Source organism: Oenanthe melanoleuca, chromosome 7 (genome assembly GCF_029582105.1).
Source record: "Oenanthe melanoleuca isolate GR-GAL-2019-014 chromosome 7, OMel1.0, whole genome shotgun sequence".
NCBI classification, from domain to species: Eukaryota; Metazoa; Chordata; class Aves; order Passeriformes; family Muscicapidae; genus Oenanthe; species Oenanthe melanoleuca.
The window spans coordinates 1,728,342-1,752,646 of NC_079341.1; the positions used below are offsets into that span (position 1 = coordinate 1,728,342).

The 24,305-nt window shown below is 45.2% G+C and overlaps 1 protein-coding gene across 1 annotated transcript in view; it reads right to left on the minus strand.

Moving 5' to 3' along the window:
• The window catches only part of TRPM8 (transient receptor potential cation channel subfamily M member 8), a 30,608-nt gene extending 12,999 nt beyond the window's left edge, over positions 1-17,609 (minus strand). The window contains exons 1-15 of the mRNA XM_056496372.1: positions 17,520-17,609; positions 15,780-15,853; positions 14,728-14,884; positions 11,408-11,585; positions 10,926-11,098; positions 10,148-10,322; positions 9,222-9,289; positions 5,770-5,967; positions 4,864-4,966; positions 4,199-4,317; positions 3,262-3,552; positions 2,836-2,925; positions 2,152-2,281; positions 1,035-1,180; positions 387-499 (exon numbers count right to left, since the gene is read on the minus strand). Coding sequence (XP_056352347.1) covers positions 387-499; positions 1,035-1,180; positions 2,152-2,281; positions 2,836-2,925; positions 3,262-3,552; positions 4,199-4,317; positions 4,864-4,966; positions 5,770-5,967; positions 9,222-9,289; positions 10,148-10,322; positions 10,926-11,098; positions 11,408-11,585; positions 14,728-14,884; positions 15,780-15,853; positions 17,520-17,609 — 2,105 coding nt within the window. The remainder of the gene's footprint in view (positions 1-386; positions 500-1,034; positions 1,181-2,151; positions 2,282-2,835; positions 2,926-3,261; positions 3,553-4,198; positions 4,318-4,863; positions 4,967-5,769; positions 5,968-9,221; positions 9,290-10,147; positions 10,323-10,925; positions 11,099-11,407; positions 11,586-14,727; positions 14,885-15,779; positions 15,854-17,519) is intronic.
• Positions 17,610-24,305: the final 6,696 nt, after the last annotated feature.

Consider the following 24,305-nt stretch of genomic DNA (forward strand, 5'->3'; position numbering starts at 1 on the left):
AGGATAGTGGAAAGTGTACTTGCTCATGGCAGGGGTTGGGACAAGATAAGCTTTAAGGTCCCTTCCAACCCAAACCATCCTATGATTCTATCATCTTAAATCCAAGATCAGCGAAACACAAACTGTCAAAAGCTCATTTGGCTTTTTAAAACCTTTATCTAAGGCTGACTGAATACTAGAATAGCTTCCCCAGAGTGGCTGTGGAGTCTCCACTCTTGGAGACATCCAAAACTGGACATAGTCCTGGGCAACCTGCTCCAGCTGTCTCTGTCTGAGCCCAGGGTTGGCCTGGATGGTCTCCACCCAGCCTGACTAGCCCTAAGATTCTACAATTAATTAACTTGCTTTCCCTCTGAAAATTTTCCCACTAATGAAAAGTTGATTACCTGAATGAGATGAAACCACAGCCTATTAAAGGGAAAAAGAACAGGCACAGTATAATCTTCCAGTTCTTAGTGTCTCTTGAAATCTCTCCATACCACTGCTTGGAAAGGAAATTCTGCAGGGAAGAAGGAAACACCCTTGGTCTAACAGAAACAAAATAACTTAGGAACGCTATTTTAGAACATTTGATTTGGTAAAAAAAAAAAAACACAAAAAAAAACAAAAAAAAAAAACAAAAAAAACCCCACAACCCAAACTTTGGAAATTCAATCGAAATACTAGAGATTTCTGTTTCAACAAAACAGAAAGCTTTCTGCATCAGTAACAGTGTTCTGGCTCCTTTGGAAAGCCATCCTCTATCTGTATGATGAGGAGTTAAAAATGAGGCTAAGCAGGACTTGGTCTTGATGAAACCCTTATAAACCACTGCAGTATATGCAGTGCTCATCCACGCTGGGTGTGACATCCACACCATGCATGCCCAAAGCAGAAATCACTTCAGGCAGTCTTTATTACCCAGTTCATTATGATTTATAGCCCCAACTCAAGATTTTTTCCTCCTGATTTACATTTGTGGGTAGAGGAGCCACATCTCCTGCTGGAGCACAAGAGGCACAGCGCCCTGCACACCTTTCCTTCACTGCCATTACCTGCACACCTGGCTGGGCAATGAACTGCTGGTCTCTGGCTTCCACTGCAAGCTCCAGGCAGTTGCTCCCTCCCCAGGCTTCACAGGAATAAGTCAGCAGCTGCTCAGCCAGGTCTTCATCATTGCTGTAGCACTCGGTGAAAAGCTCTGGAGGAAAGAAGCAGCTCCACACTGAGCTCCAGTTTCAATCCCACGCCAGCTTGGGTGCAAACATTATCAGTGTAATGTTTGCAATATCAAAGCATGCAGACAAGAACCCCTTTCAGCATTGCAGAATGACCCTACATCCCTTTACAACCCACTTGCACATCTTCAACTTTTGATACAAAATTCATGTCTGGATGGAAAACTGTAATGCTAAACCACACAGAGCACTTAGTTCTGCACTAAAATTTGAGTAAAAAAAGTGGATTTCTCCTTAAATAACTCAGTAAATCTACTTGTTTTATCTTCTTTTCTTAAATTCCATTTGACACTGATCTAATGAATTATAGTCAGTCCAAAATTAACAGGAGGGTTGAAAAATTCAGAATCTGATGCTTTCACTGGGAAATGCACTGTTCACTCTTTAGTGTCTTGCTAAAACATTAGCTCTGAGGGATGCAGATATTTTTTAAAAAGTTTATTTAAGCATTTTTTGCTTTGTGGAATAGGAGATACTCTCTGGAAACAAGCATGGCCTTGAGCTGGTCCTTATAAAGTCACAGAATCATCAATCTACTTTTTACCTGGGACTTGTTCTTACCCCCACAAGTCTGAAAGGTGATTTTTCCCAACCTGAACACTACCAGTACTTGTGGAATTTTCCCTTTTTCCATACTTTCTGTTTCTGGGCACCCCCATTCAGCCTTGCCAGTAGAAATAAGTAGCTTTTCTTCCCCATGAAAGAAATTCTCCACCCCAAGCAAACCCACACTTCACAACACCTCTTGAAGCCAAGCTCTTAAGTCACAAAACACAATTTCTACTAGGAACAAATGGTGAGGAAGGAATTTCCAAGAAGTAAAATCACATGTTGACATAAAATATGTATTTAATGTTGGATATATAGGTTTTAATTCTCTGGTCTCTCACCCTTCCCACTACACTTTTAGAGGATTCACAGAGCAGGCACTTACCTACTGCTCTTGTCTCATACTCATTAGCGAGTTCCTCAGACTCACCAGCAGCATTTATATCATTCTTCACCTTGGCCATACTTTTCAGGAGCTTACTGGCCCCCAGGGCTGCCAAAGTGCAGCCTCTGGTCTGTGGAGAGAGAGTGAAACCATGCAAATCCCTCTGAGAAGGGAACATGATCACAAAATCCTCAAACCACAACGGTTTGGGTTGCAAAGGACCTTAAAGACCATCTCATCCCAACCCCCTGCCACAGGCAGGGACACCTTCCACTATACCAGGTGGAATCCTTTAAAGATTATCCTACATTTTGCATCTTCTCAGTTCCCAGTCCAGAATGATCTATTTGATTCTGCAATCCTTAAATTACTGTCTAATCCAAATTAGAAACTGCATTTCAATCCAACACCTGGAATCAGAACCACCCATCCCAGCTTGAGCACAGATGACAACACACAATGGATGTGGACTGCTGACTCACACACAGCCTTAGGAAATGGAAGTTAAAAGTCCACACCCAGACACAAAATGGGCAATATAAAACCTGCTGAGGGTCACCTAGCAATTATGTCTTGTGGTGGTGTGTTTGAAGCTGCATGTGGAGCCTTCAAAGGCTGATAAACCAAAGACACAGAACCCCCCTGCACTGCCAGCAGAGAGGAATAAAGGAGAACTCAACTTACTTGCTCCCAAATGACTTTGGACAACTCTTTCTTGTTCTGAAGAACTGACCAAATAAACAGAGCCTGCAGCGGGTGCCTTGTGATAGGACACTCCTCCTGAAAGAGAGCAACAAATCAGACCTAAGCTCACCCAATGTTTTCAACTGGAATAAATCCAAGCTTGGACTCTCCTGGTTTTGTGTTTTCTTCCTTTCACAGCCACCCCACCAATCCCTTCTCTCAGCTCTCTGCCAGTGATCACACACTACTGTGAGTCAGGCTGTATCTAATATTTCTATAAAATTTTGTATTTGACAAGGAAGGCTCGGCCTCCCTGTTTTTCCGAAGCTGGCATTAAAGAATATTTGTGTAAAAGGCACTTCCTGCTTTAACCACTGCAATCCAGAAAACCTCATTCACAGCAGGATCAAACTGCTCATCACTCACTGAAAGCTCTATCTCCATCTCATCCTTGCTGTTTTTGTAATATCTTTTGAAACCTCTCCGGAAATCCTCCACCATCTTCCACACAAAGGTGAGGAGGGCATCGTTGTAGGAGTTCTTGGCTATCTGCAGGTTCTTGAACACCAGGCTGCTGAAGTTGTTGGTGTACAGCTCCCTCAGGACCTCTGTGGTGAGGAACTTGCGCAGATTCAAGCCATTTTCCAGGAAGAGCCGGACAAATTTGGGCCTGTCTTTCACCAGGGCTGTGAACATCACATCCTGGAGGTCAGCAGACTAGGAAGAAATGGAAGAGCAAATGTTAGGGATCATGTGAGAAATGCAAATCTTACCTAAGGCCTGACACATGGCCACTGTCACATTTTCATCAGAAGCAGGTTTTTTTCTGTACATGACTGCCTTGGCTGGATGGCCCAGAGCATTTTGGGCATGGGCAGATCACCTCTGCAACCAGTGATCATAGAATGGATCACCATGGAATGATGGATCACGGCTTTATGGAATATCCTGAGCTGGAAAGGACCCACAAGGATCATCAAGTCCAACACCCCTGTCCCTGCACAGACACTCTAACAATCCCACCCTGTGCACCCCTGAGAGCAGTGTTCAAATGTTCCTTGGGACTGTGCCTAGCACCCTCTGGGGGAATAACCTTTCCCTGACCTCCAGCCTGACCCTGCCTGACTCAGCTCCAGCTGCTCCTTGGGGTCCTGTCCCTGTCACAGCGAGCAGAGGTGGGAGCTGTCCCTTGTGAGGAAGCAGCAGCTCCCAAGGAGGCCTGAGCTCCTCTTCTCCAGGCTGAATGGAATGTGACAGTCAGTGCAGGAGCAACAGACACTCTTAGTGCTGAGGTGCTGAGAGAGGTTCCAGCTGGGATGTGTCCCTCCCACAGCTCCCTGCACTCACTCAGAAGGGGCTGTACCTCCCAGTTGCGGTCATTGGTGAAGATCTCATCGCTGGCCAGGTCCAGCTGGTTCCACTCCAGCAGCAGCTTCAGCTGCCCGTTCCAGTTATCCCTGTCGTGCTCGTTGGTGCTGAAAGCTGCAGAGCAGGAACAACCTCTGGGTAAAGACCAGGCATATTTATCACCTCTGCTTCTCTCACTGCCAGGACAAGACTCCTTCCAAGTGGCTTTCTCCAGACTCGTGCACATCTTCCCAGCTGGGGGCTGGAGGATGCTGGAGGCTCAGGGGTGCATTTATATCCAAGGCAGGCCACAGAGGAGCTGCCAGGAGCACCTCAAAACCAAGATCTGCACAATGCTGCCTTCAGGCTCCTCAGAGCCCTGCACCCTCTACACAAGAGAGATTCTGCAGGATTCCCAATGGGGCCCTGCCAGCATCCCCAGGGCTCCCCAAAATGCCTTCCCAATTACCTGGTTTGGATCTTGCCCACACTGAGAGATCCCATACTGCTGCTGTAGCCTGCCCACACCCCTTCAGAGGAACACAGGCTCCACACTGTGGCAGGAGCTTAGTTCTGGGGAGATGGCAATGCTCTAAGAAAACCTATTCTAGACAATAAATAGCCATCCCTTTTCCATTTATTTTCAAATCCCCAAACAAACCCAGAAAAACAGTTACTTGCCTTTGTACAGGGCAAAGGAAATGGCATTGCTCACAATTTCATCTCCAGCTTCTTCTATTTTGATCACTGTCAGTAAATGAGGGCTCTCAAGGACTTCTTTGATCTACAAAAAAAAAAAAAAAAAAAAAAAAAAAAGAAAAAGAAAAGGTTCTGTTTCAAAGCTATCAAGGCTGTTTAGTAGCAGATCTCCAAGATTCTTTTGAAAAGAAATTTGCCACCACATAATAGCAAAGCTGTTTCTCATCAGTCCTGGGTTTTAACAAATTTAAGCAAGCCCAAATAAAAGTAGATAATGAGCTTGATTTTAAAGTCACCAAAGGACAACATTAATTATCCTCTGAACATACAGCAAATAATTGTGATTCCCCTATGCAGATCATCTTTAACAAGAAGATATAATCTCAGTAATTAGAAGCAACTCTTAAAGTAGAAAAGATTGTGACAACACAAGCTTCAACTTATGTCGAGCAGTTTGTTAGAGAACAGTCTCTACCCCTGGGTTCTTTGTCAAAACCAGATGATTTCTCACCTAATGAAGCTTTGTAGGGTTAATTTCACTTTAGCACATAGAAGAGGAATAATCCTGACCATTTCTGATGCGGGAGGAAGGCACTTCAAAGCAGCCCAGCAGAAGCTGTGGCTAGGCAGGGAGCTCTGCCTTCAGCAGCTCCACACTCCCCAGGGAAGAGATCCTTCTGGAACCTTCTCAGCTTTCCTGTGCCCAGACATGTGCTGACTTGACTGCAGCCCCCCGAGCTTTTGTTCCAAATGCTGTAGATTTGGAATTTTCCCTTTTTAAATCTGCACAGATATAGGGTGGCAAGGAGCCCTGCCCACTGTGCAGGTATCACCAGACAGCAACACCCCTGGAAGTCACCAGCTGCTCCCACAGCACCCCACACTCACCCACTTGATCCAGCTCTCAGTCTCCTCCTCTGAGAGCCTGGAGATGGTGCGGGGCAGGAACCTGAGCAGGCTCTCCTTGACACAGGAGGAAGCAAGAGTGCCTTCAGCCTCCACCAGGCTGGCAATGACGTCGGCAATGCGCCCAGAGCCTTCCACCACCACACAGGGAATCTTGCTCTTGATGGCCACGTTGATGGACTAAGAAGGCAGAGGGAGAGGAGAGCACTTGAAGCATGAGCTCTTACTGGAGCCTGCTATTGGGTGAGGAAGCCCAGAGAACCACAGAACCTCACACTTCACAGCAGCGTTTTTATTATTATCCACTGATACATTACCAGTGACAACTCTTTAAAGCATCATCCATCTAATAAGAGAGGGCTGTGATGAGCCCCACAGAGACTGAGGGTCAGAAATCACCATCTGCCAAATTTTCATAGAGATCACAGAACAATTTGTGTTGGGAGGGACCTCAAAGCACATCTTGTTCCAGCCCCTGCCACGGGCAGGGACATCTTCCACTAGACCAGGCTGCTCAGTTTTAGAGTGGATCAGCAGATCAGGACAATTGCCAAGTGGAAATGGCATTCAGATCACACAACAGTGCTGCTCAGTTACAGTCACTGTTGGTTTATGGCACAGCATTGCTCAGCCGAGACCAAGGGCTCTAGATTTATATGCTGGAGGCAGAAGCAGCAGTGTTTTACAGAGAGATCACTTCTGTAGCATCACAAGAACATCGAACTCTAATGTTACTGGAAGTCTCCAAATAGCCACTTACATTATTTCTCACACAGCAACATTGTATGTGGATTAATAGCAAGACAAAAATCTGCTGAAATAATGCTGGAAGGACCATTAACCCTCCTGGTGCTAAGACCACCATAGGAGACACTGATTTCATTTGCATCACTACACTGACAACAGAGGCACAGCATGAGCTGGCTGCCAGCAAATTGTACAAAGGGAGCCAGTGCAAGTTATCATCAAGCACTGGAAAGACAGAACATCTATTAGTTAAGGGAGTTTCTTGAGAAAAAACAAAAAACATTCAAGTCAGAGTCATCAAAACCGTGTGCACATTCCTCCTGTCAACTGGAGAGCAGGTCTCTGACAAAGGCAAGGAGGCTTTTCTTATCAGCTAGATGAAAGTGGCTTTCTAAAAGAGGGTTCACCTAAAGTGCATGTTTTACATCACAGGGAATTTGAAACAGAAGCTTGGAACAGTTTTACTTCTCCCCTGCTAATGCTGATTCTTGTCATCATGCAGCAGTCACAGAAGCTGTGAAATGAGGGAGCCTTTCCTGGGCAGCACTGCTAAAACCCAGGCATGGCAAGGACAGACATCCACAGCATGGACTCTACTGAGCCATTTGGGCTGGTCAGAGACTCAATTTACTCCTTGAAAAAAGGCTTCACCTACAAATGAGCAAGAGGGCAGGCATGAATCTCTCAGTGCACTTACAAAACTGAGAAATAAAAACGCAGCGTGACATAAACCAGCCTCAAGTTGCACCAGGAGAGGTTTAGGTTGAATATCATGAAAAATTCTTCACTGAAAGGGTTGTCAAGGACTGAAACAGGCTGCTTAAGGAAGTCACTATCCCTGAAATGTGCAAAAAAATGTGTGGATGTAGCAGCTGAGGACACAGTTCAGTGGTGAACATGATAATGGTACAATGTTGACCACTGGACTTTGGGATCTTAGAGGTCTTTTCTAACCAATGTTATCATGATTCTATGAAATAGCCAAGAGAGTGACATGAACCCTTAACTGAACCATCATCCAGGTACTCCCCAGAGGAACCTCTTGCCAGGAATCATGAATTTGATTTTAAAAGGCTTTTACTCATTCTGGTAAGGCAGCTACTAAGTCTGTGTTATGTATCACTGCTTAACAGTGGGTTTAAGGTCTCACCAAAAATGTGTAATCATAAGTCTGCACAGCTACAGCACCTGGCAGTCAGGATTTGGCCATCACTGAAGGAGCTGACTTTCTCAAACATCAGCAAATTGGAGCTAAAAGAAAATGGATATATTCAACACAACCCTTCGAGCATAGCTTTCCTCTAAAATCTGAATGGATGCTTCATTTCATCTCAGGACCTGTGATTAACACTGTACCTGCATTCATCTACAATTGGGCAAAGATAAAATTCATCATGTGAATGGAAACCAACTCCCAGGAAACATCCAGGGAGGCCAGGATAATCATCTGGAATGTCACACACTTGTTCAGACCAATTGATTAACACCAGCAGTGAAGTGGTAGCAGAGATCATGCTTTGAAATCACATTGTTAATCCTCCTAACAATCCAAGTGGTTTGATTAACCTCAACAGTAACAGCACAGATCTGGTCAGAACCGGCAGTACCAAGGTAACATCTTCAAACAAAACAATCATAATTATCATGCTGCTTCAACTTTCTCTTTGATGCATCTCTGTCTTGCAAAATCCAGCTCTTTAGTACAAGCTAAATCAGCTCTCCCTGTAGTTGGTCAGAGCCTGTCCTCACTGTTACTGTTCCCTCCCCACACAGCCTGACTCCACATCCCCTCACTTTGAAAACCCTGGGTGAGGTCCCTCTGCTCCCTCATGCCACTCACCTTCACTCTGGCTAGGTGAATAGGCAAGTAACAACCCTGGTTTTTAACCCTGAGAGAGATTTAGAAGCCATCTCCCTTTCCCCTTTTCCTCAGTGTCACTTAGACATCCTGTTTCAAGAAGCTTCTTTGTTCTGCTCATCCTCCTCCTGCCTGCCACCTGTTTGAAGATGATGCCTGCTCCTTCCTCATGTAGGCTTAGAGGGGTCAGAGTCAGCAGAGCCCTCCTGCCCTGCTCAGCTGCCAAGATTCAAACCAGGTCTAGATCTAAACTAGATGTAAAGTATGACCTTTCAGTACCTAAAGGGGCTTATAAGAAATAGAGAGAGCAACTTTTTACATGGGCACATAGTGATGGGTATGGTTTTAAACTACAAGAGGAGACATTTATATTGACATTAGCAGGAAATGATTGACTGTGAGGGTGGGCAGGCCCTGGCACAGGGTGCTCAGAGCAGCTGTGGCTGCCCCTGGATCCCTGCAAGTGTCCAAGGCTGGGCTGGACAGGGCTTGGAGCAACCTGGGACAGTGGAAGATGCTCATGGCAGGTGTGGGACTGGATAGTCTCTAACAACCTTTCACATTCTGTGATGTGGAAGAACTGAGACAAATCAACTGTCCCAGCCAGTACTTTTCCAGGATGTCAGCCCAAGGCCAACCAGAAACTTAGCACAGAAATTTTAACAGAAACAAATTTCATAAGAGCAAATTGCAAACAATTTCTGCAGCAAGTGCTAGGCAAGCTTCTGTAAATAACAGCACAGTCTACTTCATCAAGTTTCTTTTGGAGTCTTCAATATCAGAGAAATACCCCTGCTGTCATTCCTGGAAACAAATATGACAAACTTACTTTCAAAGTCTCCTTCCCACCACCTTGTGCAAAACACACAATTGGGATCTTCCCACCGTAATTAGATTCTGTGAAATATGCCAAAAGAAAAAGAAGGAAAAAGATTAAACCAATTAATGCAGTCTGGACACCTATTTTTCTGAGTACAAGGAAAGAATTTCCAAGCCATTCATGAAAATACTAGTTTGCTGTTGATTTTGCCAGTTACTAACAGCTGTTTTTACAAAAACTCTGTTTTTCCTAACGTTCTGCATAGCTAACTTCAGACACCTTTCTCCAACAGAAGCTTCTCCCTCTAGAAATTAATTTTTGCTATCTCTGAAGTCCTTAAAATGGAGTTTTTATTGTATTTATCCCCTCCTTTGACCATTTTGAGTCTCAGTGAAAGATTCTTATCACAAACCCAAGATACAGAATGTCTGAGCTCACATTTTTAATTATAAAAGAAAGGCAAGAATTCTGTAACTCTAGGAGCTAGTGTTTGAGAGACATTCCAAAAAAAAATCCAAAAAAACCCACCAAAAAAACCAAACCAAATCAACAACATGCCCAAAAGCTTTTTAAGAATTTCCTGCTAAGGCCTTTGATTTCTTATTTGCGCTTTGGTAAAGAAGCAGGTGAAAAAGAAATTATTTAGCAGCAGGTTGCAGGCAGCTCAATCGCCTTCTAAATAAATAATTTCAGCTCCTGTGCAATTGTGCTCCAGCTACCTGGAATTCAGTGACAGGTGGGATGTTTATAGAAGGGTCAGCTTCCAAGAGGAAGGGAGGGAAGGGCTGTGTGGCTGAAAGGAAGCATTTGCTGTGACACAAAGGACATACAGAGAGGAAAGTGTAGCTCCTGAAAGAGCATTGCAATTAATACACAGATCCCTTCCAGCTCAGCAGCCACAGGATGCTGCCACCACTTCCTTATTCCAGGAAAACCCCAGTGGATCAGCCCCGAAATGTACTTCTCCAGCTGGGTGCGCACTTTGGCCTCGATGGTGGGGTGCCCGTGGGTGCCGTTATCCACCAGCAGGAGATGGGTGTGGTTGTTGTCCAGGCAGTACAGGGGGTCTCTCTTCAGGTCATCCATGATGTAGTGGGCCAAGTAGCTCCCCTAGGGGCACAAGCACAGCGTTGGACAGAGACTCAGGGACAAGGGCACGCCCACCTTTATGCAATGGGATGATTTTTGGGATGTGCTCTATCGTGTTTGGTGGACAAGAGAAAAGGGGGGCTATCCCAGTGCATCTGACAGGTGGGATGGCAGCAAAGATCCTAGACAGGTACCACGTGCCTTAGCTTATGGGATTCCCTACTGTGGGGGAGTGCACGGGGGTTTCAGAGCTAGAATTGCCATGGGAGTGATTATTCCCTAAAGCAATGCCAGACATGGAGTTACATCAGCTGAACTCCCACACAGACATGCCAAAATCTGGCAGAGCTGAAATCCTCCTCACCAGGCCTGATGTGTGTGACTAACTTGGGTGTGAGAACATTTTGCTTTCCTCCTGTTCTGGGAAGCGCTCCCGACTTTTTGAGGCAGAGCCTTCTCTTTCTTTCCCCACCAACCCATCCATGTAGCACTTGAGGATGTGGTTTAATGGTGAATGTGGTGGCAGTGCTGAGCTGACAGCTGCCCTCGATGACCTCTGAAGTCCAAGCTCCCCAGCCTTAGCTTTAAGCTCAGAATGACACGAGTGGATGCCGCATTCCTTACGTCGCTGTCGGCCGTGCGGATGAGCGTTTCCCGGTTGGAGATCATGCCCCAGGCCGCGATGCCGATGGCCACCACGTTCTCCTCAGAGCTGCGACTGATGGTGTTGTCTCTGACCACCTCCCCAATGTACTTCATCAGCCCGTAGTGCGTTCCCCCGGTGAAAATCCAGGCTCCTGGAAGCACACCCAGTCACCCGGGGGCACACAGCCAAACACCCACCCTCCCACGGCACTAAAGACATAATCCAAACCCTGTTTGTGACCTTGGGGGTTTGTTTTTCAACTGAACACAAAGGAGATGCTACACAACTCACCTCATTACCACAGGCACCCCCTAACTCTCAGTGACGTTACTTCCACACCATTAATGTCACACGTGCCCCAAGCGCAGCAGCAAAATGAACACTCTTCCCCACAGACCCTTTGAGCTGCTGCCTCTGCACCCCTTTGTGCAGCAGTGAAGTGACAGAGGCAGGTGCTCACCCTTGGACTGGGCGATGTAGATCAGCCTGCTGAATATCTTGCGCATGCGGGGCTTGAGCGCGAAGTTCTTGGCGCCGCCGGTGACGGAGATGACGAGGTTTGGGGTTTTCAGGTGCCAGTGCTGGGTCATGAGATCGTAGAGCGTCTCCGAGTCCGTGTCACACGACAGGCGGATGTACTTGGGGGAGAGAAAACAGGAGAGCAAATGCAGCAGGAGATGAAGCGAGGTGGCTGGGAACAACCAGGGGCTGCATTTGCTTCTCTGCTGCCCAGCCTTGTTCCAACAGCAAGCGATGATGAAATCCTTGTTTCTTCCTCTGAAGCACCTTCATCCTTCCCCCACAACCAGGAACCCAACCCACCACCTTCCTCTAGAGAAGGCAAGAGCAGTGACCTTGGGCTTCAGAGGAACTCTGCAAGGATGAGCACACCACCACTATAGCAACTGGCTCCAATGGTGCTATTTAAAACTCAGATTATGAATCAGTGGCAGCATCGTTGCAAGTGAACTAATAATGATGACAGTTGTATTGATTACAGTATTCAAATAAATTCCTGTCGTGGGATACTGCTGGGAATCAGGGACAAAGAAGCCTTGAAGCCTTGCCTTTCTCAGGCCTTTAAAAGGTCAATAAATTATAACAATGATTAAACACCTGCAGGGTGTGTGATATTTTGTAAAAGCATGTTTTCAAGGAGATGTCTTCTTTGACCAATGAGTCTTTTCTATTCTGTTTTACCCTTTTTATATGTGTAGTGTTTCTTTAAATAAAGCTCTCTCTCTTGCTTCTCCATTACACAAGGAACTATGTTGCATTATCCTCTTCACCGCTCTTATAGCCTTAAAATGCAACAAATTCCAGGCTCCGTGTGAGTGGTGTCCCTATCACAACATATACCCACTCCAGTGCTTCAAGTATAACACAAAAAAAATATGTCAAGTTGGTAGTAAAACTGAAACACTCTACCAAGATGCCAAAAAGCACATAAGAGAGAGAATCTGGCTTCAGGTGAACTCGACGTGTCTCCATTTATGTAAAAGCTTCTCTGGCCCTTGTCTTGCTTTGCTATTCAAAAGCCTCTTCACAGTTTTACAACTTCTGGAAGATATTCATGGCTGCACAAGCCAAATCAGGAGATTTGGATAAAAGGAGTAGCTTGGACCTGAATCATAGAGAATTTTGTATTGATTGCCCAGTATTTGCAGGAGAGCAAAATGAAAGGATTGCTTTGAGGAGGAAATGCCCCCACCTAGAGAGAGTGAAGTTGAATAAAAACAAACATTCACGTGTTCCAGGACATGTTCCCAGAAGGAGTCAAAGCATTTAGGACATCACAGAGGACACAGAGCAGGCTCCAGCAGCTACACAGGAGAGCTAAGGGACTGCCTCAGCTTCTGCCTTAAGAAGCTTCAGCAGCATGAAGCTTTATGTGTTTTCCTGGAGAGGATCCCCTATAGGAGAGGAGGGAGAGACCAGGAAAACTACCAGCCCACAGCAAACCCTGCCAGCTCCACTGTGGCAGATGAACTCAGTCGGCTCAGCCGTCTCCCTCCTCCGAAGTACAAGGATGCCATCTCCTGGTACTGCTGGATGCTGCTCCTGGAGCATGGCTGTGACTCAGGGAACTCTTTTTAGGCTTTGGGCTCCCAGAACATTCATCAATTGCAGTGACTGCGATGCTTGTGGATGTTACAGGGTCTGAGCAGCACAGCAGAAACAGAGAGCTCAAAAGCTGGACTTACAGAGGGTGAGATTTTATAGAATTCCAAAGCGGTTTGGGCTGGAAGGGAGCTTAAAGCTCATTTAGTCCCATCCTTGCCATGGGCATCTTCCACTGTCCCAGGCTGCTCCAAGCCCCAGTGTCCAGCCTGGCCTGGGACACTCCCAGGGATCCAGGGGCAGCCACAGCTGCTCTGGGTACCCTGTGCCAGGGCCTGCCCACCCTCACAGGGAGCAATTCCTGCCCACTATCCCATCCATCCCTGCCCTCTGGCAGTGGGAATCCATTCCCTGTGTCCTGTCCCTCCATCCCTTGTCCCCAGTCCCTCTCCAGCTCTCCTGGAGCCCCTTTAGGCTCTGGAAGGGCTCTGAGCTCTCCCTGGAGCTTTCCCTTCTCCAGATGAGCACCCCCAGCTCTCCCAGCCTGTCCTCAAACCTCTTTATGAGTCTGCTCACATCTCATTTCTGCTCAGAACTTTTCAGGACTCATCTGTCCTAAAAAGCACAGTGCAGGGTATAAAACTTCCCATCCCTCACTGATAATTGACAGCAGTTCTTAGGTCACCCTGAGTTTGAAGTCCTCCCTGCTGCTCATCAACAGAAAATACTTGGCAATCTCCAGGAGCAGCAGGTGCCTTGCTGTGTAGGGAATAAGAACAAGGAATTGAGATCTGAACCCAGCCAACGTTCCAATGGGATGGACTAGGAGACTTGTATGCAGTGTTTGAACAAAGTATGCTCTGAAATATGCACAGTGGCCTTGAGAGTGCACAAAACATCTGAGGGCACATGAACTGATTTCCAGAGATGGAGGTGGGGAAGACACAACCTAAGGAAAGAACATTAAACCTTTGAGAAGTCTGAAATATTGCAACAGAGCAAAGCACTTTTTGTTCCAGTACAGTCACACAGCAGCTTACAACAAAGTAGTACAAATCTAAAATGTGCATATCAAAAAATATATGAAGTACATGGATCTGTTTAAGCATGATTTGAAACTTTCAGTCTCACTTCCCACTCAAGTGCCTCTTATTTCTGCTACTTTGCATAAAACAAACCAAACTAATTTACATAGCAGGCTCTGATTTTCCTCATTTATTTTGATTGTCCCAAGCAACCTGCACTGGTGTTGAATATCAGCCATTTAGAGGAGGCAGATGAGCTCAGCCACATGCTCCTCACAAGCATCAGTATAAATCACTAGAAACAGGAACAGCAGCTATTTTCTTCTTCCCACACCTCCACTGTCCCCACTCAGAGCAAACACAGGAAAAAAAACCCAACAAATGGAATAAAACTTTTGAAGTTCCACAGATATCTTACATCCCTCCAGAATTTACTCTCACTGTTGCATCTCTACCCTGGGAAATACTCAATATTCAGTTGTTTATAGGCTTGAGCAAGCTGGTCTATGTGGATATAAAATAATCCTTGAATATCACCCTCATTCACCCATTCTCCTGCCATGCCTGGAAACAGAATCTCTTTTCAGTCCCACCACCAGCCTAACCAACAAGTAACACAGAAGGAATTGCTTTCAAGGAGCTTCCACTAGTACTCAACAGAAGCCTCATGAATATCCTTAGTATTTCCCCTTACCTTTCCTCTTTTTCCCAAGTTTTCAAACTGAATGTCCCCAAAGGCATCAGTAGGAAGCTCCTTCGTGTGCTTCTTGTAGTTCCATTTTTCAGTGGTGTTAACCTGGGTGCCCTCTATGTGCTGATTTTCAGGGTATCCACATTTACACAAGTTACCCCTGCAAGGAGAGTGAACAGACATGAGACCTCTGAGGAATCCTTTTACTCCTGCTGTACCTTGCAAATGAAATCAGCTTACCTTAAAAATATCTAGACAAAAATAACCCAGCAGCAAGTTCTGCAGTCCTCTCCCAGAGGGCTTGCAGGAAGAGAAGCTGATGAGAACCAGCTCCTCCATCCTTTGCTGGTGCTGTGCCAGACATCCCATTTTTGGTGGCAGAGGAGGACCTGAGTGAGACTTTCTGAAATAAAACTAATTTCCCTCCCTCTCTCTGAGGCATTTTTCCTCCCAGGTTCAGAGAAGAGTGGTGTCAGAGAGCCCTCAGAGCTCAATATTAGGATTTCTGCAGCTATATTAGTTTGATCACTTTTCTCCTGAGCCTAAAAAACCAAAAAACTCAAAAACCACAAAACAATGTTATGGTCCTCAAACCAGCACTGCACTGGTACCTGTACCTGAAAATGGAGCCAGTTTAAAATCCTTAAGGGAAAATCAGCCTGAGCAAAACCTAGTGCCTGTGTAAGGTTTGTGCATGAAATCTGTGATTCGGGTTTAAAAGGAAAATTTAAATTATGCAAACCTCTGATAGATACCTTGTCATACACCAATACCAGTGCTGCATCCTCCAAAGCACATATATATTGCCCAAGTTGTGCTTCAAATGGGGAATTTGATATTAAACCCTGTGGTGGAGCTGCTGGAATATCAGAGCCCTAGTTTGGCATTAAGTTACTTGTGGAGTAACAAGCAAGGGGACCAAGGTGAGATTACACTGCTAGATCCAGACTCTGAACAGAAAAATCCCAGAACTTTACTCCTTGCCTTGGCAGACAGAAATAGCCTCACCTACCAGCCCCCCATTCTTGAAAAACAAGAGGAAAGTATCTCCTTACATTGACTTGGTGTCTTTTGTAAAAAAGACACATTCTCTCTTCTTAAAGTTCTCTTGGATGAAGTTGGCCAAATCCTGGAAAATAATTTTTAAAAGTTTATTTCTGATAACTCAGGAAACAGAGGAGACCTCAGTAACAGCACAGTCAGTGCTAACACAAAGATACTGCTTAAAACGCTATGGCAAACATTCTTCCCCAAAAAAATAAAGATTAAAAAGAGAAGACAGTAAGGTTCTTTAGGGTAGGGGCTGTTTTAATTCAACACACAAAGACCCCAGCAGGCATCCAGAACAGCTTCATGTTCTCCTTTATAGGAGCTCAGTGGAATGAGAAAGTTTCTCCAGCTTGTTTAACCATTAACGCTCCTTTTAACCTTGAAACTCCCTGGAGAAGCTTTCACACTTGGGGAATGCAAATTCATCCCTAATCTGCCTCTGCTAAGAAAGCAAAGAGGAATTCTCACTTGCTGATAAAGGGTTGGGTTTTTTGTTTTGTTTTTTTTTTTTTTTTAGCTTTTTCAAGCACAGTTTAGATTTGCAGGGCAAGATTTCACTTGGGACTCAAGAGAGAGACACACAGCTATGGTTTAATTCACCCATTGGACTCAACACTTGTGGTTAAACAGCAGGTGGAAGTTATTCCAAGCAGAAAAAAGTATTATATCCAAAAAAAGGAAAATGGAAGGGAATACATTCAGCCAGTAAAAGTCACAAATTGCAAGACTGAAAAAAATAAAGGAGGGGGAAGCACTTGCTAAGGTCCTAAGAATTGGCCATCAAGGCCTTCTGCAAACCCATGAGGAGCAGGGGATTTGCCACAGGACTGCTGGAATCAGCAAATCTGTCAGGCTTGAAAGGATGCTTAACATAACCACATGTTGGCTGCTGCCTTGGCCATCAAGCTGCCAGAAGAGCTTGGGGAGGTTCTTCATACAGAGAAATTTGTCTCTTGCTGCCACGTGGAAAAGGGTTCAAAACCAGAAGTGATGAAGAAAACACAACAAAGAGCTACAGGGTTCAAAAGGAACACAGCACACCCTTAGAGTTTCACCCTGCCAGCTGCTGCTAGGAGGTCACTGGTGTTATAAATACATATTATGGCATTAGCTTTTCACAAATATTGAAGTGAATACTGTATGTTTAGTGCTGAAATGGTTTTTAAGATATAGTTTTCTTTAAAAGTAACATAAACAAATGCCTTTGTAGTAAGTAAACTACCTGCTTAATTAAATAACACCCAGTAAAAACAACTGCTACTAATATATCAGCTACCAACACCATCTATAAAAATTAAAAACCACAGCCCAAATTAAGATTAAAAAAAAAATAAATAAATAAAATCACAACCAAATACATGCATGCTGTATAAAATCCAAAATCAAAAAGTAGCCATGTAAAACAATTCCTAAAATATAAAAAATAGTCTACAAAAAAGTTTAAAAATATATAATAAGTCTATGAGTATGCAATGGGCTAATAAATTTAAGCAATGTCTCCAAAACAAGTGTGCTCTTAGCTAAATACCAAACACCCAGCCATTATAACCTTTTGGTGTATTATTTGTCACTTATTGTCTTTTATTAAATTTTTTAAAATCTACCAAAAAAGAAAACCTCGTTTTCCACACTGGTTAGGAAAATTTCTTCATAGAGGGGAAGTGACAAATCCATCACCCTGCTCCTTGACATAATTCAGCACCAGTGTGGCCCCTCCCAAGTGCCAGCATGTACCAGGTACTCACAGCATCGCTGCAAGCCACGTCTATGCTGCGAGACATGCTGGAATAGAGCAGCCTGGAACTCTCAAAATTGCCATTTCTTCGGTGCCTCATGCTGCCCATGGAAACCTGGAAAAGTGAGGTAGAAGGGGAGATGGAGGAGCACAACACAACAGCAAGGGCAAATAAGAGGTTATTTGAATCCAGCATAAAGAATTAGGAAGGGTATTATCCCTAAAATGTGAAACAAAAGTTCAGAGAAAATATTTCCTGTAATTTCATACCACAAAAAGACTTTCTTTTCTCTTTCCCCTCTCCAAAATAACTCCAAGTCAGCATCTTTTGAGAAAGGACTATACTTTGTACGCCATCCCATTCAATCCATTCCTATATTTTAACTCTTTTGTCTCTGAACAAGCTCATGGCTTACATACACCAACAGTCCTAGATCCAATGTATTTACAAATTAAGGGGGATATTAAGAAGAAACATTTCAGGCACAGAGGAACAACTTCAGTGTCAAAACAGCTGGCCCAGCAGCACCCCAGGAGCTTAGAGGAACAGCACCCACCACTGATGCCACTCCTAGAACAAGGACAGTCCACACAAGCAAACTGAAGAGCAAGTGCATTTAAAACATCTTGGATCCACAAGTTAGGAAGTGACCTGTAGAGACAAACACATTTCAATTGCCCTTTAAAGTAGATCCCTGCATTGAAGGAGCATCACTGCCCTCGCAGCAAAGCGCAGAACAAAATCATATTTATTCTAATACAAATATTTCAATTCCCTTCATGCTACTCTGTGAATAATACTGAAAAAGGCCTTTTCCTGAGAGAAAAGCTGTCAGCCAGCTGACATGGGGAGCTCAGAGCCTGCTTGTGTTTCCTCCACTGTTTTCTCTCCTGTCTTTTCCCTGGCTATGTGCTCTGGGTTTGCCTCTGGGGTGACACTGCCACTTCATGGCACACAAAGCACCCCCCCCAGGCACAGCAACACTGAAGCATCACCCTGTAAATACAGAACTCCTGAGAGCCAAGAACCAGCAAGTGTGAAGATTTCCTTGGGGCACTCAACACAGTAGGAATGGCACAGGCAGTGGGAAGCTGCAGCTGTAAACAGAATGATGGAATATGATGTGAGCAAGCCCCAGAAGCAGTAAAAAAAGGCAAGTTTCCACAAAGATATGTATATTTATGTGTTACAGTTATTTTAAAAATCCTTTGAAAAACAATCCATGTTGAGGGGGAGCATGACTGACTCAGTGTTGTTTACTGTGTGTGGCAGAAGCCCACAGCTACTTCCCCCAAATTCTGCAGAATTCCTGGGGATCAGTGTCACTCTGTCACTGATAAGTGATGGAAGAGAACAGAAAAAAGCCCATAAAGTGGGGAACAGAATTACAGAATGAAATCCAGCTGGTGGCCAGTCACCAGTGCTGCTCCCCAGGGCTCAGTCGAGGGACCAGTCCCATTTCACATTTTTCTCAATGACTGGGGTGAGGGGATGGAGGGCACCCCCAGGAAGGTGCAGACACAGATGGGGGATGTGGATCTGCTGGAGGACACTCTGAGGAAGGTGCAGACACAGCTGGGGGATGTGGATCTGCTGGAGGACACTCTGAGGAAGGTGCAGACACAGCTGGGGATGTGGATCTGCTGGAGGACACCTCAGGAAGGTGCAGACACAGCTGGGGGATGTGGATCTGCTGGAGGACACCTCAGGAAGGTGCAGACACAGCTGGGGATGTGGATCTGCTGGAGGACACCTCAGGAAGGTGCAGACACAGCTGGGGGATGTGGATCTGCTGGAGGACACCCTGAGGAAGGTGCAGACACAGCTGGAGGATGTGGATCTGCTGGAGGACACCCTGAGGAAGGTGCAGACACAGCTGGAGGATGTGGATCTGCTGGAGGACACCCTGAGGAAGGTGCAGACACAGCTGGAGGATGTGGATCTGCTGGGGGACACCCTGAGGAAGGTGCAGACACAGCTGGGGGATGTGGATCTGCTGGAGGACACCTCAGGAAGGTGCAGACACAGCTGGGGGATGTGGATCTGCTGGAGGATGTGGATCTGCTGGGGGATGTGGATCTGCTGGGGGACACCTCAGGAAGGTGCAGACACAGCTGGAGGATGTGGATCTGCTGGGGGATGTGGATCTGCTGGGGGATGTGGATCTGCTGGGGGACAGGCAGGCTCTGCACAGGGATCAGCCTGGATCCTTGGGCCGAGCTCAGCAAGGCCAAGGGCCTGGTGCTGTCCCTGGCTCACCACAACCCCACGGAACACTGAGGCTCAGGGAGGAGCAGCTGGGAAGCTGGAAGAGGCCCTGGCAGTGTTGGTGATGTCCTGAACAGGAGCCCAGGTGGCCAAGAGGCCCTGGGCTGTGCCAGCCATGGTGGGACAGCCCCAGGACAGGGCCCGGCCCCTCCAGGGCTGTGTCCAGCTCTGGGCCCTCCGGCCAGAGGGACACCGAGGGGCTGGAGCCTGTCCAGGGCAGGGAATGAGCTGGGGAGGGGCTGAGGGAGCTGGGAAGGGGCTCAGCCTGGAGAAAAGGAGGCTCAGGGGGCCCTTGTGGCTCTGCACAACTCCCTGACAGGAGGGGACAGCCGGGGGATCGGGCTCTGCTCCAGGAACAGGGACAGGAGGAGAGGGAACGGCCTCAGGCTGGGCAGGGGAGGCTCAGGGTGGATATTGGGGGAAATTTCATCACTGAAAGGTTGTCAGGCACCTTCCTGACCTGGTGTCACCTTCCACAGAGCCCCAGCCCAGAGGAACAAGTACCACCCCCTTTGCTCCGACCCCCCTTGTTGTGTGATCTCTTCATCAGTGATCCAAAAGTGACTGAACAGGAGAAACCAACTGGCAGAGAATAAGGGACTTAAACCTGACCCAAAACTATTCAGCAGCAGTAATCAATAATGTGGGAATGTTTATTCCAAAAATGTTATCTCTGATGGGGCAGGCTTGTCAAACAGGATACTAAGGAAAAGAGGGAAGCTGTACACAAAGTACAGAGGCTCAAAGCTGGCACACGTCATAGAGACATGAAAAAACACCTTGACAGTCACAGGCAGCAAGAAACTCATGAAACTGCAACTTGATAAGGATGGGAATCTGAGGTTTAAGGACACAAGCAGCTCTGCACTGGGAAACATATTTCCCAATTTCCTAACGACACAGAAAGAAATTCTGAATATTTCATATGATTAATGTTCAGTGTAAAGATGGTTTCAAAGCTGTAATTCAAGATAAAAGCTCCACGGAGGGAAATTACATTGTATCTACGCAACTTATTTATTGACGGTTTTACTTTCATTGTTGATTTGTTTAATAAAGTTTAACACCAGAAAAGTGACTATGGACATAAGTGCACAGAGAGGAGATTAAAAGGAAACAAGGGCATTAAATTATTAATTCCAAACACTACAGGATTTCAAATTTGCCTTGTTGCTTTTGTAAATAATTGATAAGAACGAACATGCAGCAAACAAACTGAAAAAAGATAGTGAGAATGCAAAGAGCCCCCCTGAAAACCTGCTATTTAATTTTAAATTCTGAAAAGCCTCACTGATAGCACAGTGTTTAGCTGATACCAGTGAGCAACACTCATTAACTCCACGAGTGTTGGAGATAACACAGCGATTATACAGATTTTAAAAGGTATGGTGCAGCTGCAGTCCACAGAACAGGCAAACTATTCTTTTTCTATTGTATTTCCAGCCTATTAAATTAAATATATAAGATTTTCAACACATTTAAGCACAACTTCCTTAAAACAACACATATTAAGAATAACAACCATTGGATAAGCTCCAAAATAATCCTCTAAAGTGTAAGACTGTAACTTCCACAGCAATTCAAGGAGCATATCCATGGAAATCTTCAGCCTGAGGTGACTTTTAAAAAAAGAAAAAAAATCAAGTCCTAAAGAAACAAATTAAGAGGCTTTTCAAAACTTGCCTGCAACTGCAAAAGCAAGACCAGCTCCATTCTCAGGAAGCTCCCAGATAAACGTAACCACTATTTGCATTAACAATTCCCGACACTGGCTTTATGTGAAACCTCTCCAACAGCAGATGGATGGCACAAAACTTCAGCTGCAGCCGCTCCCACAATTTCAGCAAACTCAAAGGACAGAAAACCCATCATTCCATCAGCAGCACAGACTTACCAAAGTCTCCAGAATATGCCCCAGGACTTCTTCTGCAATCATGACTCTGGGAGGAAGGCTTTGAAATACCCGAGCTGGCAAAGCCCCACCTTTATCTGTGTCATGCCTTCGTTTTAAGGGAGGGAGGGATCACAGCCAGGAGCAGCAGAATTGTTCACCAGTTCCTTAATTGCAGCAGAGTGCAGGGAATAGCAGCTGTGGGTTATTTGTAAGGGAGATGTTGTCCCACCTGCTGCCCATGGGCTGCAGGAGCAGATAACACCACAGCTCGTTTGTGGCACCAACAGAACCAGTAAAAAGCCAGAAGGAAAAGAAAACACTTGTGGGAATAAATAATTAGATTTTAATGTAGCAGGAGATAATGAAGCAGCTGTAAAATCCACACCTATTAATCTAATTTACTACAAGGTTGTTGAAACACTCTCGAGTGCAATAGAGGATTTTAAAAGTGTCTTTACTCAACAAAAATCAGACTCAGTTCCTTAGTTTTTTGTTTGACACTCAGTATGGAGTAATCTGGTTTTCTCCTGCCATTGACTTAAAGCTTTTTCACTCGGGTAAAACAATTTCTATTGCTGTGATATGCAATGACTCCTTGGAGAGATGGATTGTTCCCGGGTTGCCTTCCCTGCAGAAAGCAATGCTATCCCATTTGCTGCTGGAGAACCTCCTACAGCCTTTTAATCACCCAGTTTGGACCACTTAAGGCCAGCTTGGACAGGGCTTAGAGCAACCTGGTCTAGGGAAAGGGTCCCTGACCGTGGAAGGGGGTGGAAAATTTGAGCTTTGAGGTCCCTTCAAACCCAAATCATTCCAGGACTTTTAGTTTCAGAGTCATCTTTCCTTCTGTGATGGAAGGTAGGTTTATTTGTCTTAAATCTCACATTTCCTTGGCATATACACATCTGCATTTTCACAAATTATTACTTAGGGGATTCACCCACATGGCAGCATCTAACAGCTCCCTAAAATGTGTGTGTGTTGAGCCCAAAGACAGAACACATTCAGTGATCCACTGCTCCTAAGGAATATAAAGAAAACACCTATCAAGGACTTGCAGCTAAACCTGAGAAAAAGCTAAATAGCTCCAGAGCATTTTCTGGCACCCTGCTTCCCTAAAGCAGAGTTTTCATGGACAGCAGCACTATGGTCATGCAGCAACATTCCCCAGGTACTGAACATGATCTTTACTGTGGCTTATACCAGATAGTCCCTAGATCATTGTCCTGTGAAACCTGCCTGGCTGGTAACTCAAGAAAAGTAACTATTCAGTACATAAATGGAGAGTTCAGTTATTCCTTTAAAAATGTTAGTGCACAGTTGAGGAACAAACACTTCTGCCTGGTCCTCTCAGGTAGAGCAAACCTGGAAAAGAGACACATTTTGGGGGCCACTTTATGGTTCTCAAGTAAGAAATTTGGTATCCCAAACAGAAATAAGAAATGCTCTCTGGAAGTTTTTAGGGTAATGATGACAAATATTTTCCAAACACAAGAGCACCTCCATGGGCAACAATTCACACTTCCCAGAATTTCTGCATTCTTGGTCTGAGAATACACATACAGGTATTCTAAATCTACAGGAATATGTTAGCATTTACTGTATTCCAGCAGAGAATTCAGTGAGAACTTGGCAAACTGCACAGAACATCCTGTGTCTCCCAATTCACAGAAGTTCTGTAACTCTGGGTTTGGACTAGGGAGAGCTATTTGTGAGCAACCAAAAGGTGTTGGTATGGATCCTGGGCAAAGAGCTCCCTGTTTTCCTGGTGAACTAGATAAAAGCTGTCACCCTCAGGATCTGAATCCTTGTTATCTATGCAGGAATCAAAATGCAGCAATGTATTACTAAGTAATGCAAATGTATTACTAAGAAGAGGAAATTCACATAGATACAAAAATATTTTCCATCGTACTGAGAGCAGTGAAGAGACTGTGAAGAAAAAAGTTTCTTCTGCATCTGAATAAGCCTTCTCTTTGTGTAGAAAGAAGTAGAAAGCCAGAGAGCAGTTTTAGGGAAAATGGTGCCTGAAGAGCCACAGGGATTGGAGACCACTGTGCAGAAAAAAATGAGATTTAATTCAGTGGCTTGCAGTAAACCATTTTCTATCCCAGAACTTCTGAAAGCTCGAGAGGGGCTTTTTATGGGTGAAGGCAGAATTGACAATGTACCTGTGAAGTCTAGTAATGTCACAGAGTCCCAGAATGATTTGGGTTGAAAGGGACATAAGAGCCCATCCCATTCCATCCCCTGCCATGGGCAGGGACACCTTCCACTATCCCAGGCTGCTCCAACCCCATCCAACCTGGCCTGGGACACTTCCAGGGATCCAGGGGCAGCCAGCCCTCACAGGGAAGGATTTCTTGCTATCATCTCATCTAATCTCTCTTCTCTCAGGTTAAAACCACTTCCCCCTGTCCTATCACTACTCCCTATGTAATAAATATTAACACTCCTGTAGTATTTATTTTGGGGACGGAAGTAGTTGTGGGGTTGTGTCTTTTTAAAATTAAATTCATTTCAGTTCACCACACCAAGCAACATTTTTAATGCCAAGGAGACCATCCTGGGCTGAGAGCATTGAGATCACCATTACTGGCCATGAAATCCCTTTTTAGGAGCAAGGTTTTTTT